General features: G+C 36.3%; 1 protein-coding gene across 1 annotated transcript in view; it reads left to right on the top strand.

The window, feature by feature from the left end:
* Positions 1 to 12: 12 nt before the first annotated feature.
* LOC140149190 (ataxin-10-like) overlaps positions 13 to 13,984 on the top strand; it is a 29,278-nt gene continuing 15,306 nt past the window's right edge. The window contains exons 1-7 of the mRNA XM_072171400.1: positions 13 to 185; positions 2,382 to 2,561; positions 2,918 to 3,094; positions 4,314 to 4,484; positions 4,852 to 5,152; positions 5,779 to 5,887; positions 6,551 to 6,708. Of these exons, the coding sequence (XP_072027501.1) occupies positions 46 to 185; positions 2,382 to 2,561; positions 2,918 to 3,094; positions 4,314 to 4,484; positions 4,852 to 5,152; positions 5,779 to 5,887; positions 6,551 to 6,708 (1,236 nt within the window). The 5' untranslated portion in view covers positions 13 to 45. The remainder of the gene's footprint in view (positions 186 to 2,381; positions 2,562 to 2,917; positions 3,095 to 4,313; positions 4,485 to 4,851; positions 5,153 to 5,778; positions 5,888 to 6,550; positions 6,709 to 13,984) is intronic.

The following is a 13,984-nucleotide window of genomic DNA, read 5'->3' as shown; positions in this document are numbered from 1 at the left end:
TGATAAAATTGAAATGTGAAGAGGATAGATTTTTGCACTGTCAAAATGACAGAAGAATTTAAGAATTTGAGTATTAAGTTAATTGAATTTGAAAAATTAAATACAAATTCATCATCAGAATATAAAAGGAAAGTGACAGATGTTTTAAAACAGGTGGTAAATGAATTAAAAGATGAGGAATGTAGGTAAGCTTAAATTTTTTGAACATTACATGTGAATTACTTACTACTTACTTGGTACTTAGTTGATATCCTCCAGGTGAGGTGAGGAGAGTGGGGTCTAAAGCTGAATTTATACTCGATCGCCGAGCGATTGCGATTAAACGCTTTTGAAAAGCGATGCCGATGGGCAATCGCCGAATTTTGCGATGCATCGTTCGTCGCTTTTGCATTTATACTTATCACGTCGATAGCGATTGCAGACGACAATTAAAATATTCTAAATGCCACAAAATACATTTTTAAAACATCAGTTGCTGTCAATAATTATTGCTTTGAATTAATTCATCACCAAAAATTAATAATCGAGAAAGGTTAAGGGGGTACTACACCCCTCGATAAATTTGTGTCTGTTTTTGGATTTTTCTCAAAAACTAATAACACAGTGGTAACAAAAGTTATGTCTATTATAGGGGCAAGGAATCCAATTACTACAGTGGAATTTCAGTGACCCAAGACAAGCGGTTCGTTATTTATGATAAGAAATAAGGTACCGCTAGGATGTACCTTATTTCCTATTATATATACTGAACCGCTTGTCTTGAGTCACTGCAATTTCAGTGTAGTAATTGGATTCCTTGCCCCAATAATATACATAACTTTTGTTACCTGTGTGTTATTATTTTTTGAGAAAAATGCAAAAATAGTCGCAAATTTACCACAGGGGTGTAGTACCCCCTTAATTAATTAGGCTAGCAAAATAATAGATTCAGATGGTTGTATCTGATTGGTTGATGCATTCACGTGTCAAGCGATATCGCAGGGAAGTTGAGATTTCTTCAACTTGCAAAAGCGACATCGTTTTTGCCTGAGCGATTTGAATCGATTGATCGGCTTGACGCTCTGGAAATGTAAGTAAACATTGAGCATGCGTGAAAATCGCTTTTCTGCAAAAGCGATCGAGTATAAATTCAGCTTTAGGCTGTCCATTGGTGTCACGCAGCTTCTCGAGGGCAGCTTTAAAGGCGTCGGGCTTTGGTGATGAAACTAAGTCGGTCGGTAGTCTGTTCCATGCTTTGATTGTGCGGGGGAAGAAAGAATTTGCATACAATGTAGGCATCTGATTTGGTATGGTGTATGGTGAAATTGGTTACCGTACTGTGTCCGCGTCTGGCTCTGTCAATTTTGGGGGTAATATAGTCCTTGTAGTTTATGTCCATGAAGTTATTTAAGATCTTGTACAAACAAAAGATCCTGTAGTCTCCACGTCGCTCTTTCAGAGACGTCCAATTTAAGGATTTCAAAATGGCAGAAATGCTGGAGTCACGTTCATATGTGTTTGTGACAAATCTAGCTGCTCTCTTCTGGACAGACTCGAGACGATTTATATTATTGGAGGTATACGGATCCCAAGCCGCAGAGGCATAATCTAGATGTGGGCGGACGAGCGTATGGTAGAGCTTCTCCTTAGTGGAGGCTGAGGTGTGGTAGAAATTTCTCCTGATGAAATTTAGAATCCTAGTTGCCTTTCCAGTAGCATGGTCAACCTGGCGGTTCCAGCGAAGATCTTTTTGGATCTGGATGCCTAAATACTGACAAGTGTCAGTATTTTCCAGGTCGACTCCAAGCATGTTGTAGGTAGGAACATCTTGGTCTCTGCGTCTTGTAATTCTCATGGTCTGGCATTTACTCGGGTTGAATCTCATACCCCAGGTCTCAGCCCACTTCACCATGGTGTTTAAGTCATCCTGTAGAATCCGCGCATCTTCGGGTTGATCAATTGTGAATTGTGATAATTTACTCGAGAACTCTAGCTTCAAATTTGCACACGATAGTTAAGCATTCGATGCTAGAGTGCGTTGCTATCATTTTTCGGTTCGGACGCTGGAGGTTATTTATTCTGTTAATGTTGAAATTTCGATGAAAGTTCTTTCGATGAGTCAACTGTATCTTTTGAGCAAGATTTGTATACTTTGGACAGTCTAAAATTTTACTGAAGTGTACATAATTTTAGCAAAATTTTTGATAATATCAAATATCGGATCTGTGGACAATAGTTATTTTTGTTCAGTAATGATCGCAACGTTTAAAACTATTTATACTTGTAATTTTACTGATTACTTACAGTGAGCATCCTCAGTGGATCTTCAGGCATTACTATCATGCAGTGTATATTATAATATCTGATATCTCTTTGGTTTTGAAAACCATTTTTCTCACCAGAAATGCTCTAATATCAGATGACATCAGTAGACTCTGCAAACTGCTGCAAGCATTCATTCCAGTGCCACTAGAGAGTTCATCAGCATTGCCTGATGACAGGGATATCAACCTGTGCACTGAGTGTGTAAGATGTCTACGCAATGCATGTGTTCAAAATGAGCAGAATCAAAATTGGATTGGGTAAGTTTCTCATAGTCCCACTAGAGAGTTCATCAGCATTGCCTGATAGCAGGGATATCAACCTGTGCACTGAGTGTGTAAGATGTCTACGCAATGCATGTGTTCAAAATGAGCAGAACCAAAATTCGATTGAGTAAGTTTCTTATAGTTCAGATCCGGTTGTGAAATATCAGCAAATAGGTATGGTAATATGTTAAATTGGTTTTAAAGTGTTAAACCCTAAACTTTGATATGTGATCAAAAATTATGTATAGTTGTATCTTTCTGCATAACTTAAAATCTGTTATAAAGGAACCTATTTATTTTAGGTAGTTGTATGCTGCTCAAGATGTATTAATTTGGCTCTCTCTGTTTAGTCAATCAGGTGCAGTTGGAAACATCAAAGACCTCATAGCAGGGGTGTGTTCTTCTGAATCTCAAGAATCAATCAGTGTGCTGATAAGATGTGCTGTGCAACTAGCTGGTAACCTAGTCAGTGGGAATACTAACACAAGAACACTTCTATGGAGAGAATTATTCCCACAAAGTTTTCTGTAAGTTAGACCTGGCCTGAGGAGGTGAGGGTTATGTGATTAGGATCCAACAGTTTACACTCAGTTGCATCTCATACAGAGGGACAAGGGGAGGGGGTATAATGTCCCCCAGATGGCTTTTACCAGGCTAGCCATCCAGCTCCATACCCTTCTCAGAAATCAACCAGAATTGCCCCAAGAAATTCAAACTTTGACTATGATTTTGAGCTAAAACTGAATGTTTCATGCACAGCAATTGTTCCATTCACATGCAGCAATTGTCCCAGTAAAGCCAGATGATGTCCGTCAGGAAATTTTTATCTTTGCCTCACCTGACAGCTACTTCCCTCAGCTTTGTATTGCATGAAAAATGGTGAAATAGATTAGAACACATTAACATAATATAGGGCATGATCCATTATTTATGTCCAAGGGCATAAACAGATCATGCCCTCTCAATTTTATAAATGAACACCGTTCATGGATTCTCCAACATTCGGTGATTGTATTTCATCAAACTAATAACAAAATAAGATTTTTTAACATTCTTAAAAAAGATTTTCCTATGTTTCTTCTACATCATGATCGTCATGCTAAAGCAGCAGGGCATTAACATTTTTAGGCCTGGCTCTCGACCAATCAAGTGCCATTAGATTACTCATAGCAGAGGATGACAACTAATAGAGGTTATCCATGTTCTATAAGCTGCATATCCTACCAGCAACTACTATACCTTGTTTAGGACTTTCAAAAGAAGTACCTGCATGTGGAACCATAACTGTTTCAAAATAGCCCGCCAAAGTCATGCAGGTAACTCCGAGGTCATGCATTGAATTGGTTTGAATGAGGAATACTACGGGAACCAGCGCCTTTTGTTAGAAGTCACGCATGAGTAAAGTGGATAACCTCTATGGTGCCCTGTCTGAAAAGATCCATTAGATACATAGACTGTCAGTTAATTATATATGGTTTCATGAAAGAAGAATAAAATACCTGTTATCTTTACAGAATTTGATACATTATCAATATTAGCTGGTTGCTGGCAATTTGATCACATGTTGCAAATGAAATATAAAAAGTGGATGGTCTTGTTTGATGAAAATTATTTGTATTTGGCAGGCTATTCTTAATTTCATGTTTTGTTGGCCAATTGAAATACACTCCATGTTCAGGTTTTTGAGTTTTCCTGTCAAGCGGCCTTGATTTAATTCAGTATGTTTTAATTTGTTTTCATTTGTAGATCAGTTTTTAATTATGAAGATACCAAAGCCAGTACATACTGTTGCATGCTGTTACATGAATGCCTAGATGATGAATTACACTTACAACAGTTGATTAAACAACCTGAAGGACAGCAAATCATAGAGGCAGTATTGAGATTATGCGAGGAAGAAATGCAACATGATTTCAGGTAAAACACAGGAAGTTGGAATTAAGTTTATTGTTTTAGTATAATAGGATTTGAACAGCTAAGTAAACATTGTAAATAGGATTCAAGAAGTTTTAGGGATTGTTCATTTTAAGATTTTGTTATAGGGTAGCACATATTTCGGGTCATTGGTAAAAAGAAATCGGTTACAAAAGCATTCTTTTATTTGAATATCAGACAAAGTGCAAATTTATCAGACAAATTTATTGACGGAGTTATTTGTGATGTTCTGAACTAACCTATTGATGCTAAGTAATCAAGATGTGAAGCAGCAATGCAAAATAATTTTCTTTGATATTCTACAATACTGTGCATGTGGAAGTTATGAATTTTTATACTGTTGTTTCAGTTTGCAGATCATGCAGAAACTCGTAACAACATCTGAGTTTATGCTATCAGCTTATGATAATCTTCCCGTTCCTGCTAAGCTCACTGTGTTAGACATCTTAGCAGCAGTAATATCCCAAGCAGATGGCCCATCCAGTGCTTCCAATTCACCTACAGTGCCTATGGGTGAAGAAGGGTGTAAGAACAATGTGGGAGTGCCAGTGTTTACTATAGCGTACTTAGCAGAACAATTTGAAGATTTAGCTAAAGGAGCGATGGCATTGATTACTGAAGAACAAAGCAGGCATTCCACTCAACAAATGGTTAGTAAACATATATATACAATGTTTGTGCATCATATCTAACTTACAAAATAGGTAAACATGCACATATTTTTGGTTGAGGGGGGGCTTTGGGGGCGCGAGCTTCCCGGTGTAAAAGCAGGGGGCGGCCAAAACGAATTAGTAAAGAAAAACGGGCGGAAAAATAGTACTATACATTCAAATGTGTTGCTTTTAGGGTGCTTTTTTCGGGCTGTTGAGGAAGGGGTGGCAAAATTGAATTTTCTTCAGCCCCCCGGGGTAGGAGCGGCCACGGTACGCCACTGGTAAACCGGCATTTTTTACATGACGGAATGCCCATCTCAGGAGTATTCAAGATTAAGTGCCTTACTCAAGAGCACAACACCTTATTGTAGTAATCTGATATTAGATTTGTGTTTTACAGGAAGAAAAAATGATTTGATATGTTAATCCTATGTGTGAGTGATTTATTATAAATACCAACATAAAAGATCCAATGAGATTTACCTGTTTGTTGGAAGATTCCAACAGGTTGGCCAGGTGCTATTACCATAGATTATATCTTACATGCGTAGTGCACAGCATTGAGAGTTATATCTTAGGCAAGTGCGTCATGTTTTATTGTTTATTTTTGCTGTGTTTTATAGATCCCAGTCCTTACATTGCGGTTACTGAAAGTGTTAGGAATAGCAGCATCCAATCATGAAGTGTACAAGCCATTGCAAGACAGAGAAAGTCTTCTACAGACTACACTAGGTAAGCTCTCCAGTAAATAGATGGCATTGGACCAATATATAACATCTCCATAGTGACATACTTTGTTCCACCTCATGTTTGGTAGTGACATACATGTAGGTGCCTATTACGCTAACCTAATCCCACAGAGTGTACACAGATAGTCAAGAGGCAAGTCAAGTGGAATAATCTCTTCAGTGGCTAAAGAAGACCTGTAGATGCAGGTTGCAAGCTACCACAGATCTGCAAATAGTATGTCTTGTGACTGTTGTTTTAAATCTACTACTGTACCATATACAGATACACACACTTAATTAGTGCCCCTACCCTACCAAATGCCCCTATTTAATTTTGTGTGACAACTGTGTAAGCGCACCTTTTTCAATGCCCATGTACAACTAAATTCCATCAAATGACTAAATAAAATTTCAACCTTTCTGTTTAGAATTATGATGATTTTTATTTCCAATGCACTGTATTTTGAATGTTTGTGTAATGCGTTAAAAGCCATTTTTGAAGACCACACTTTATCTTTTCACTTTTAGAATGGTTAGAAAGATACCATCTCTCAAACAAATACCTACCTAGTCCATTAACGAGCACTCAACTTGCAAATTATGTCAAAGTTTTGATAGAGAACTGTTTCCTTAGACCAATGATGGGATTTTATAATTTCACTTGCAGAGTTACTAGAAAGAGCCAATCTGTCAGGCTCCAGCAAGCAAGTACCCAGCACTCTACACATGAATCATGAAGAAACCAGTCCAGTGTATGGTCTCAAGAGGGATCTAGTCAGACTAATAGGCAACATGTGCTATAAGCATAAACCAAATCAACACAAGGTGAGAACAGAAAAAAAGTCTGCTGATGCTTTTATGCTTACAACTTGATCAGCTCTGTTATTTTTGAAATTGACAGTATGATATCAGAGGATGTTTAAAGACATTCCCATAACCCAATGGGGTTTCTGACCTTGGTATGTCTGGCTTTTGTACACATGTGCCACAGTTGACCATACCTTGCATTGGGATTGTGTGCAAATATCTGGTGTTTTCATCCTTTTATTTAACATTCAAAACTTTGAGACTTATGAATGAAATTAATGCAGTAGGACAATATGAATGTTTCCTGTAAGAAAGTCAAATATAAGTTATAAGTCTCAACTATTAGCTCGTTGGCTGCAGGTTTAAAATGACCATTTTGTGTGTGTGGCAATCGGGACTTTGCCTTTAAAACTAGGTTATATTGATCAAATTTCCCAATCATAGTGCATTGTAGGAATGCCTTTAAGCCTCCTCTGATATGATATGAACAAGCAACTTGTGTCATTTATTGTGATGATTTCATACACTCTTTGATAGCGAGAACCAATCAGAGCAAGCATTAGAAAAATCCAAAACATGCATTGATTGTGTCTAATGCACAGGCGTGCACTTCGCGTACAACTTGAGTGCTTTTGGATGCGTTCATTTTTCTTGCGGTTTGATGCATTTATATTTGCTTGTATTTTCCAACACTTTTTGTGACAATTTTGTTATAAAAATGACAAAAATCATGGAATTTTTTCTTGTATATGAAATAAATGCGTATCACTTGTTGACTAGCACCTGCCATAAACAGGTAGCTCATCGGAGAAGCAACTCTATCTATAGAGCAAGATGACTGAGCAGTCACTTGGACATGTTTCAAAGTTGATGACCTTATTGAAGAATGAGTAGGGGTTCATCCTGGGTCAGCCATCTGTGCAGCATGGCACAGATCAAGTGTCCAGGCTAGGGTGTGTCATAGTTGTATACTTATTTGTAAACTTTTGGTGTATTAGGCCCCGAACAATCGATTTTGAGTTTCCCGTCACATAATTTTTGAAAACAAGTGAGGTAACTTTTTCATTATTCATTATTCATTATTTTCGTGACTTTCATTATATGACAAAATGCGAGTGTAAAACACATTATTTACCGCTCACTCACTCAAAGGATGTTTAACCAAAGATATAAACTTGCAAAGAGGCTGCAAGGTCAAAATTGATACCAATTCCTTTCTTTTTTATTATTATTATACGTCGTAAAAATCAGCAGTGTCCAAATTGAAATCAAAATACTGAAACAATTGCAATTCATGAATTGGTAAGCTTTACAACTTCACTATCGAATCTTGCGCCAACAAAATTAAAGGAAACCCCATGCGTGTTTTGTTGATGTTGCTGTCTTGCAGCAATGTCATAAACACAACGGAGTTGAAATATATAATTTTTTGCTCTTTTTGCATATTAAATTTAATTTAAAACTATGTCGAATACTATTTAAAAATAAATAATTGATCAATTGGGAAAACAAATATAAAATTAACAGTATTAATATATTTCTTTAATTACCACAAACAACGATATTGTGCAAAGTCACAAACAGCACTGTAGAATAACAAATCAGACATTGAATTGAAAAATATTTTTGTTCGACCGCATATTTCGTGCAACAGTGTCACAATAGAGCAGAGTTGAAATATATAAATCTTGCCATTTTTGTACAGTAAAATAATGTAAAACGATACCAAGTACTATTTTAAAGTATATGATTGATATTTATGAAAAGAAATCTAAAAATAACAGAATCAATATATTTTTTTTAAATTCGCACAAACACCACTATTCATTGTGCGATTTCGCGAACAGCACTGTAGAATCATTGATCTGCCAATGACAGCATTAGTCTTTCAGTCAAGTATATGATACGCACGTGGAAAAGGACTGCGACGTCAACATATTTACAAAGCGTTGCGAACCGGGCCTACAGGATCTAGGCTATCACTATCACAGACACGCCAATCAACCGGCCGCAATGAGTTTACTGCCGGTAGCGAAATCGATGTTTTGAATTTGATTTTTCCACTAAAAATGCACGGCTTTTCATCGTTTTTTTGGCAAAAATGATAAGTTTTTATTTTTATTTTTCGAAAATCGCAATAATGAATTCAAGTGCGGGCCCGAAAATGAAGTGCGGGCGGGCGACGGAAACTCAAAATCGACTTTGCCACGCCTTACATGTAGCTATTGAAATGTTCTTACAGGAAATTTTACAAAACAGATTTGTTGTAAAATCAAATTAATTGGTTTACAGATATTGTACCAGCCATACACCCCCTCGGGAAGATGAACCAACTCTTTCCGACCTCCAGTTAAACCTCTTTTTGGAGTATTTAGGAGGAAGCACTACCAAGTACCAAGTACCTTGCCAATTAAAACTTGACCTTTATGTACATCTTGTACATGCAGTTTTTAATCTTCAATTAAAGCCTATGATGAATATAGACATAATTTCAAAATTGCTGTGTTGTCCAACAAACACACAAAAAATGGCTGATTCCAATTAAGTCTAAGTTGGGACATGAGTATATATTTAAAAAAATGCTAAAAAATCAAGTTTTTAAAAAAAATACGAAAATAATATAAAAAGATTGTACATTATGGCTTTCATCAGTTGGACAGATATATTTTTGAAGATTTTATGCAACTGTTCTACTTAACCATTAGGTGTAATTCTTTGACATAATATATGATCACATTAAGCAATTCACTTGTGGCATATAAAAGCACATTAAGCCTTGTTTCAGCTGTCAATCAAATAAGATATGTGTCATGATGGTAATTTTTAGGAAGAGAGAATGCCCAAATGTATTATTATTGGTCTGTATGCTGTGATTGGCAACTGACAAAATGCATTATAATCATTTGTCAAGAATGCATATGTTGCCACTATGAATAACTGCATGAAAATGAATGCTGTAATTGTATGCAGGTAAGATTGGATTTTGATTATGATAGATTGTTGAAGACTTATACTAAGAAGTACAAAGTAAAACAGCTCTTACAATGTCCTCAGCTTTGCAATCGGAGTGTTGCCTCTCATAATTTAGTACTCTTAGACAGAATATATTTGTGGTAATTATTGTCGTAAATTCCTAGAAATGAAATCCACATATTTTTGATCTGTTAGTTCTTACTTTAAAAAACTTCCATTGCTCATAGGCAGTCATGATCAAATAAAATGTCATGATACCTAGGAAAGCAGACAGCAGATGGTCAACCAGACAGATACATGCAACAGTGTTTCCCAATGATGTATCTGTGTAATGTACACGTAGTTTGGTATAATAATTTTGTGAATATCTGTATCAGATGATGGCTAGTGCAATGATGGAAGCTTGCATCTTGACTCTACCATACACTACCACTATTAGTAACAATTCATATCGGATTAACAATTTTTCTCTTGACCAATCTCAAAGGCAGAGAGTAAAGTGTTCACTTGATTTGCTGAGAGTGCCCTTCTTTTCTTCAGGTTTTATTTTCATTTGTGTTCTTTTTCAAGAAAGGCCAGTATTGATTGATTAATTAATTGATTGATTGAGCATTTTCCTGAGTCCTGGTACGTTAGAACCATAGCAAGATTGGACAAAAATAAATCCTGGTGACCAGTAAGCTGTGGCAGGTAAAATGTGGGTTTGTGTCAGAATTATTATTACATTATAAAGAAAAACATGGCAAATCATTCAAAACGTGGAGTGGCCACTAATGGCAGCTCCTGCCAACCAACTTGCTACAGATATGACCTATTTCATGCATGTGTGATGTAGCTGCAAACACACTTTACATCCCTGATCCCATATGTATGCCCTGACCTCCATACCTTCCCCTTTTTGCATGACCACTCTATCCTTCAACTCACACAATAAGTCCCAGACACCAAAAAGGAAAAACTAATTGTGTTCACACTCATTGCCCATCTCTTGGGTCACCTCCCTGGGGTGTTATAATCTCTATGAAACAGACATTGTCTACATCATGAATGCGGACACACTATATGATGTCATTTTGTCTTCAGGGACTATAGATGTTGTACCTTATACAAAGCAGGCGTTGTGATGAAACAAAATCAATGCTAGAAGGACACATACAATGATGTCATTCTTTTCCCTGTGAGATTGTCTTTCTGAGATATTAATTTCAATGTATGTTATACAAAATAATGACGTATCCTTAATATCCTAGACTGACAGAAATTAGAATTATGTTCTGAATATTTTAATGATAAAATAAGAAAAGCGAAAAGCCTTCAGTTGACGATTAAGCCTCCAAAGTAAAGCAGAATAATTATACATCATGCAACAACTGTATAAAATCCTCTCTACCAACAGAGGGCATACTGTATTTTCTATGGTCTTATCATTTCCCAGACGGTGTAAGATCAGGTTTAGCAAGGTCAATTTATTGCTGCACAGGATTAAGGTTTAAAGTAATATGCTATAGTTATTGAGTTACTGTTAATGAGTTGAAATAAGGTTGAAATCTTACAAGGGACAATGATCGTTGCTATCATTCTTTGAAGTATTATATTTAAAATAAAATACCTGGAAATTCTTCAAATTCAAGCTCCTGTGGGCTGGTTTCAAACTAGCCAAAGAAAAAACTTTCGCTTCAAAATTGAAAATAAACTACCTAGAATTTTTTCAAAACTGCTAACATCAGACCACTTCTGATGAGATGGAATTTTTTTAATGAGTTGGCTAAGTTTTCATTATTTGCTTGAATGGCAGTTTTAATTATTTGTAGCCCAGATATGTAATCGTTTTACTCATCATTGTGTGCAGAAACAGTGGCATAGCTAACAGGCAGGGAGGCGGGAGCATCCCAATTGGAATCCTTGCCCCCACCCATTTGTACATGCTTCAATAAAGGATTTATGTCCTCCCTGGTGACACACATGTCTCTAGCTCATTCTTGATTGTGTACCATATAGCTCCAATTCGAGCAAAAACTTGATCAGTTCCCTCAGATCACAATGCCCAAACAGTGAATGTGTTAGTGCAAGCAAAAATGCGTAGCACTGATACTGAAGCACGCAGCGCCAAGTCGAGAAGAGGCATGTATCGCCGACATTGAGGACAAAGGCCAATGCTCACCAAACTCTCTGCCCGCCACCTCAGCATAGACAGTTGATTGCTTGTGGATAGTACAGAGGCTCTTTATTAGAGCTAATAGGAGCAGGTTCATCAAGAAAGGTAGAGATAAGAGACATGAGGATGACCAAAAATAGAATGTAGGAGAAACACTCAACAAAATCAAGTAAAAGATGATCGATATTGATGTCTGGGACAAGATGAAGAAAAATTATGTACATATTAAATTTGAAATTTCATCTTAAGAGCTCTGTAAATTCATCATAAATTTCTCAATGTTGAATTTCTCACCTTTTACACTTTGTAATTGAATCAGCATTATGAATGAGACATGAATTTTGCTAGGTAATCATGATAATCATTGCCTATGATAACATTATCTTGACTCATACAGTGTTGTAATCACGTGTCAAGTCCTTGCTTATTAGTATCATGCAATGACATGCTACATTGTTTCAATTGCCATAATCTATTTCATCTGTCTGTACTTTTTAAGTCTGTAGATATCTGTCTGGATTGGATGTAGACAGGTTATTGAATGTGACTTCTCATTTGAACAGTTTTCTATGTTACAGCCATGAATGTTCTTTTTCCTGAACATTGTAGGAAAAACAATAATTGCAATTGTTTTCTAGGCCCATGTTATAGAGGGAAATGTTCACAAGTTAATGAATATCAGGTTATTGATTGTGACTTCTAATTACTTGGTTAGTGTTAACATTTTAATGTTTAACAATCATAAATGTTCCTTTTCCTGAATTTAAGCGGAAAAAGAACATTATGTTTGTCGCACATGTATGGGATCAATTTATAGAGGTAAATGTTCACCGGCTATCAGGTAATTGGATGTGACTTTTCATGACTTGTTTGGTTTACATATTTTCATGTATAACAATCAGGAATATTTACAATTTAGAAGGATTTTGTTAGAACTTGGTTCATTTATAAAGGAAAATGCTTCAGGTGTTACTTAGTGTATGTTTCTGTGATGTATACAAACATAGTAGTTGTCTGAAATTTGGTCTTGGTGTCTTGTTGTAGGCAGTTCATTTTTGCATAAAGCATTGATTGATCCTTAAAACAATATGATGTAGTGTTTAGATAGGTTTTGATAAGCACTGCAAGCTAGGAGCATGACATTGTAATGGATACTTTCTCCCTGCTCAAACATCTCTTTTTTTCCTCCCACTTATCATACCTTGTTAGCCAATGTGAATTACTGTAATCATGAGTGCTTCTGGTGCTGAGCCAAATGTTTGTAGTCATATTACATCAGGACAAAACCATTGACCAAGGACTTGTCAGAGACTGGCATTTAGGGAAATTGCAACTGTCAGATTTAGGGGTTGGAGGGTATGGACCAACGCAAAAATGAGGGAAATTGTTCAAGTGTCAATTGTACAAAATACTTAATGAAAAGTTTATTGACTGGCTGTAGGCACATTTTAATGGGACTGTCAGATTTATTGGCAAAATGTTTGAAGTGTTATATGAGATGTTGACAGTGTATACTTGGAAATTTGGTGGAAGTTGTAGACTAGGTAGGCCACTGGCATCTATATACAGCTGATATAGCATGATGATATGGTATGCTGACAAACTAAGCCTGTCAGGTGAACCAGTAATATGAGTTGGCTCATCCCTTTACCATATCCAGCCTACCTATCTCTTCCAGTGACTACTATCTAGAAAGCAATGTGTAAGACAACATTTACAGAGAAGATATTTCTTTCAGAGCCCAGCCCATCAAAATTTTAGATTTAGATGTTATTTTGCTTTGTTAGTTTGGATTGATTGGTTGGATCATAGTTTTTTAATACAAAAAATAACTTTTTGTACCTTTAACCATTGTGTAGGTTTATTTTCCCCTAAATTCCACCAGTCCACCTGTGGAGAGATTGGGACATTACACTACCACAGCACAGCAGAAATTAATTTTGTATGAAGATTCAGCTGGGACTGTTTGAAAGTACTGTAAGCATTCTCTTGAAAATAGTCCATTTATTCTGTAACTATTTTAAAATAGTTGCTTAATTTACTAGGGAATCCTCATTTGGTTTACGTACTAATAGTTTCATACAGTTAAAGTATGCACTCTTTTATAAACAGTAGTTATGCATCAACAAAATGATAATTCAAGATTCCATAAAATTCATGGCATGT

This window comes from Amphiura filiformis, chromosome 3 (assembly GCF_039555335.1).
Source record: "Amphiura filiformis chromosome 3, Afil_fr2py, whole genome shotgun sequence".
NCBI classification, from domain to species: Eukaryota; Metazoa; Echinodermata; class Ophiuroidea; order Amphilepidida; family Amphiuridae; genus Amphiura; species Amphiura filiformis.
Note: the sequence above shows the minus strand (reverse complement) of the source record. Positions and strands in the feature narration are given on the sequence as shown.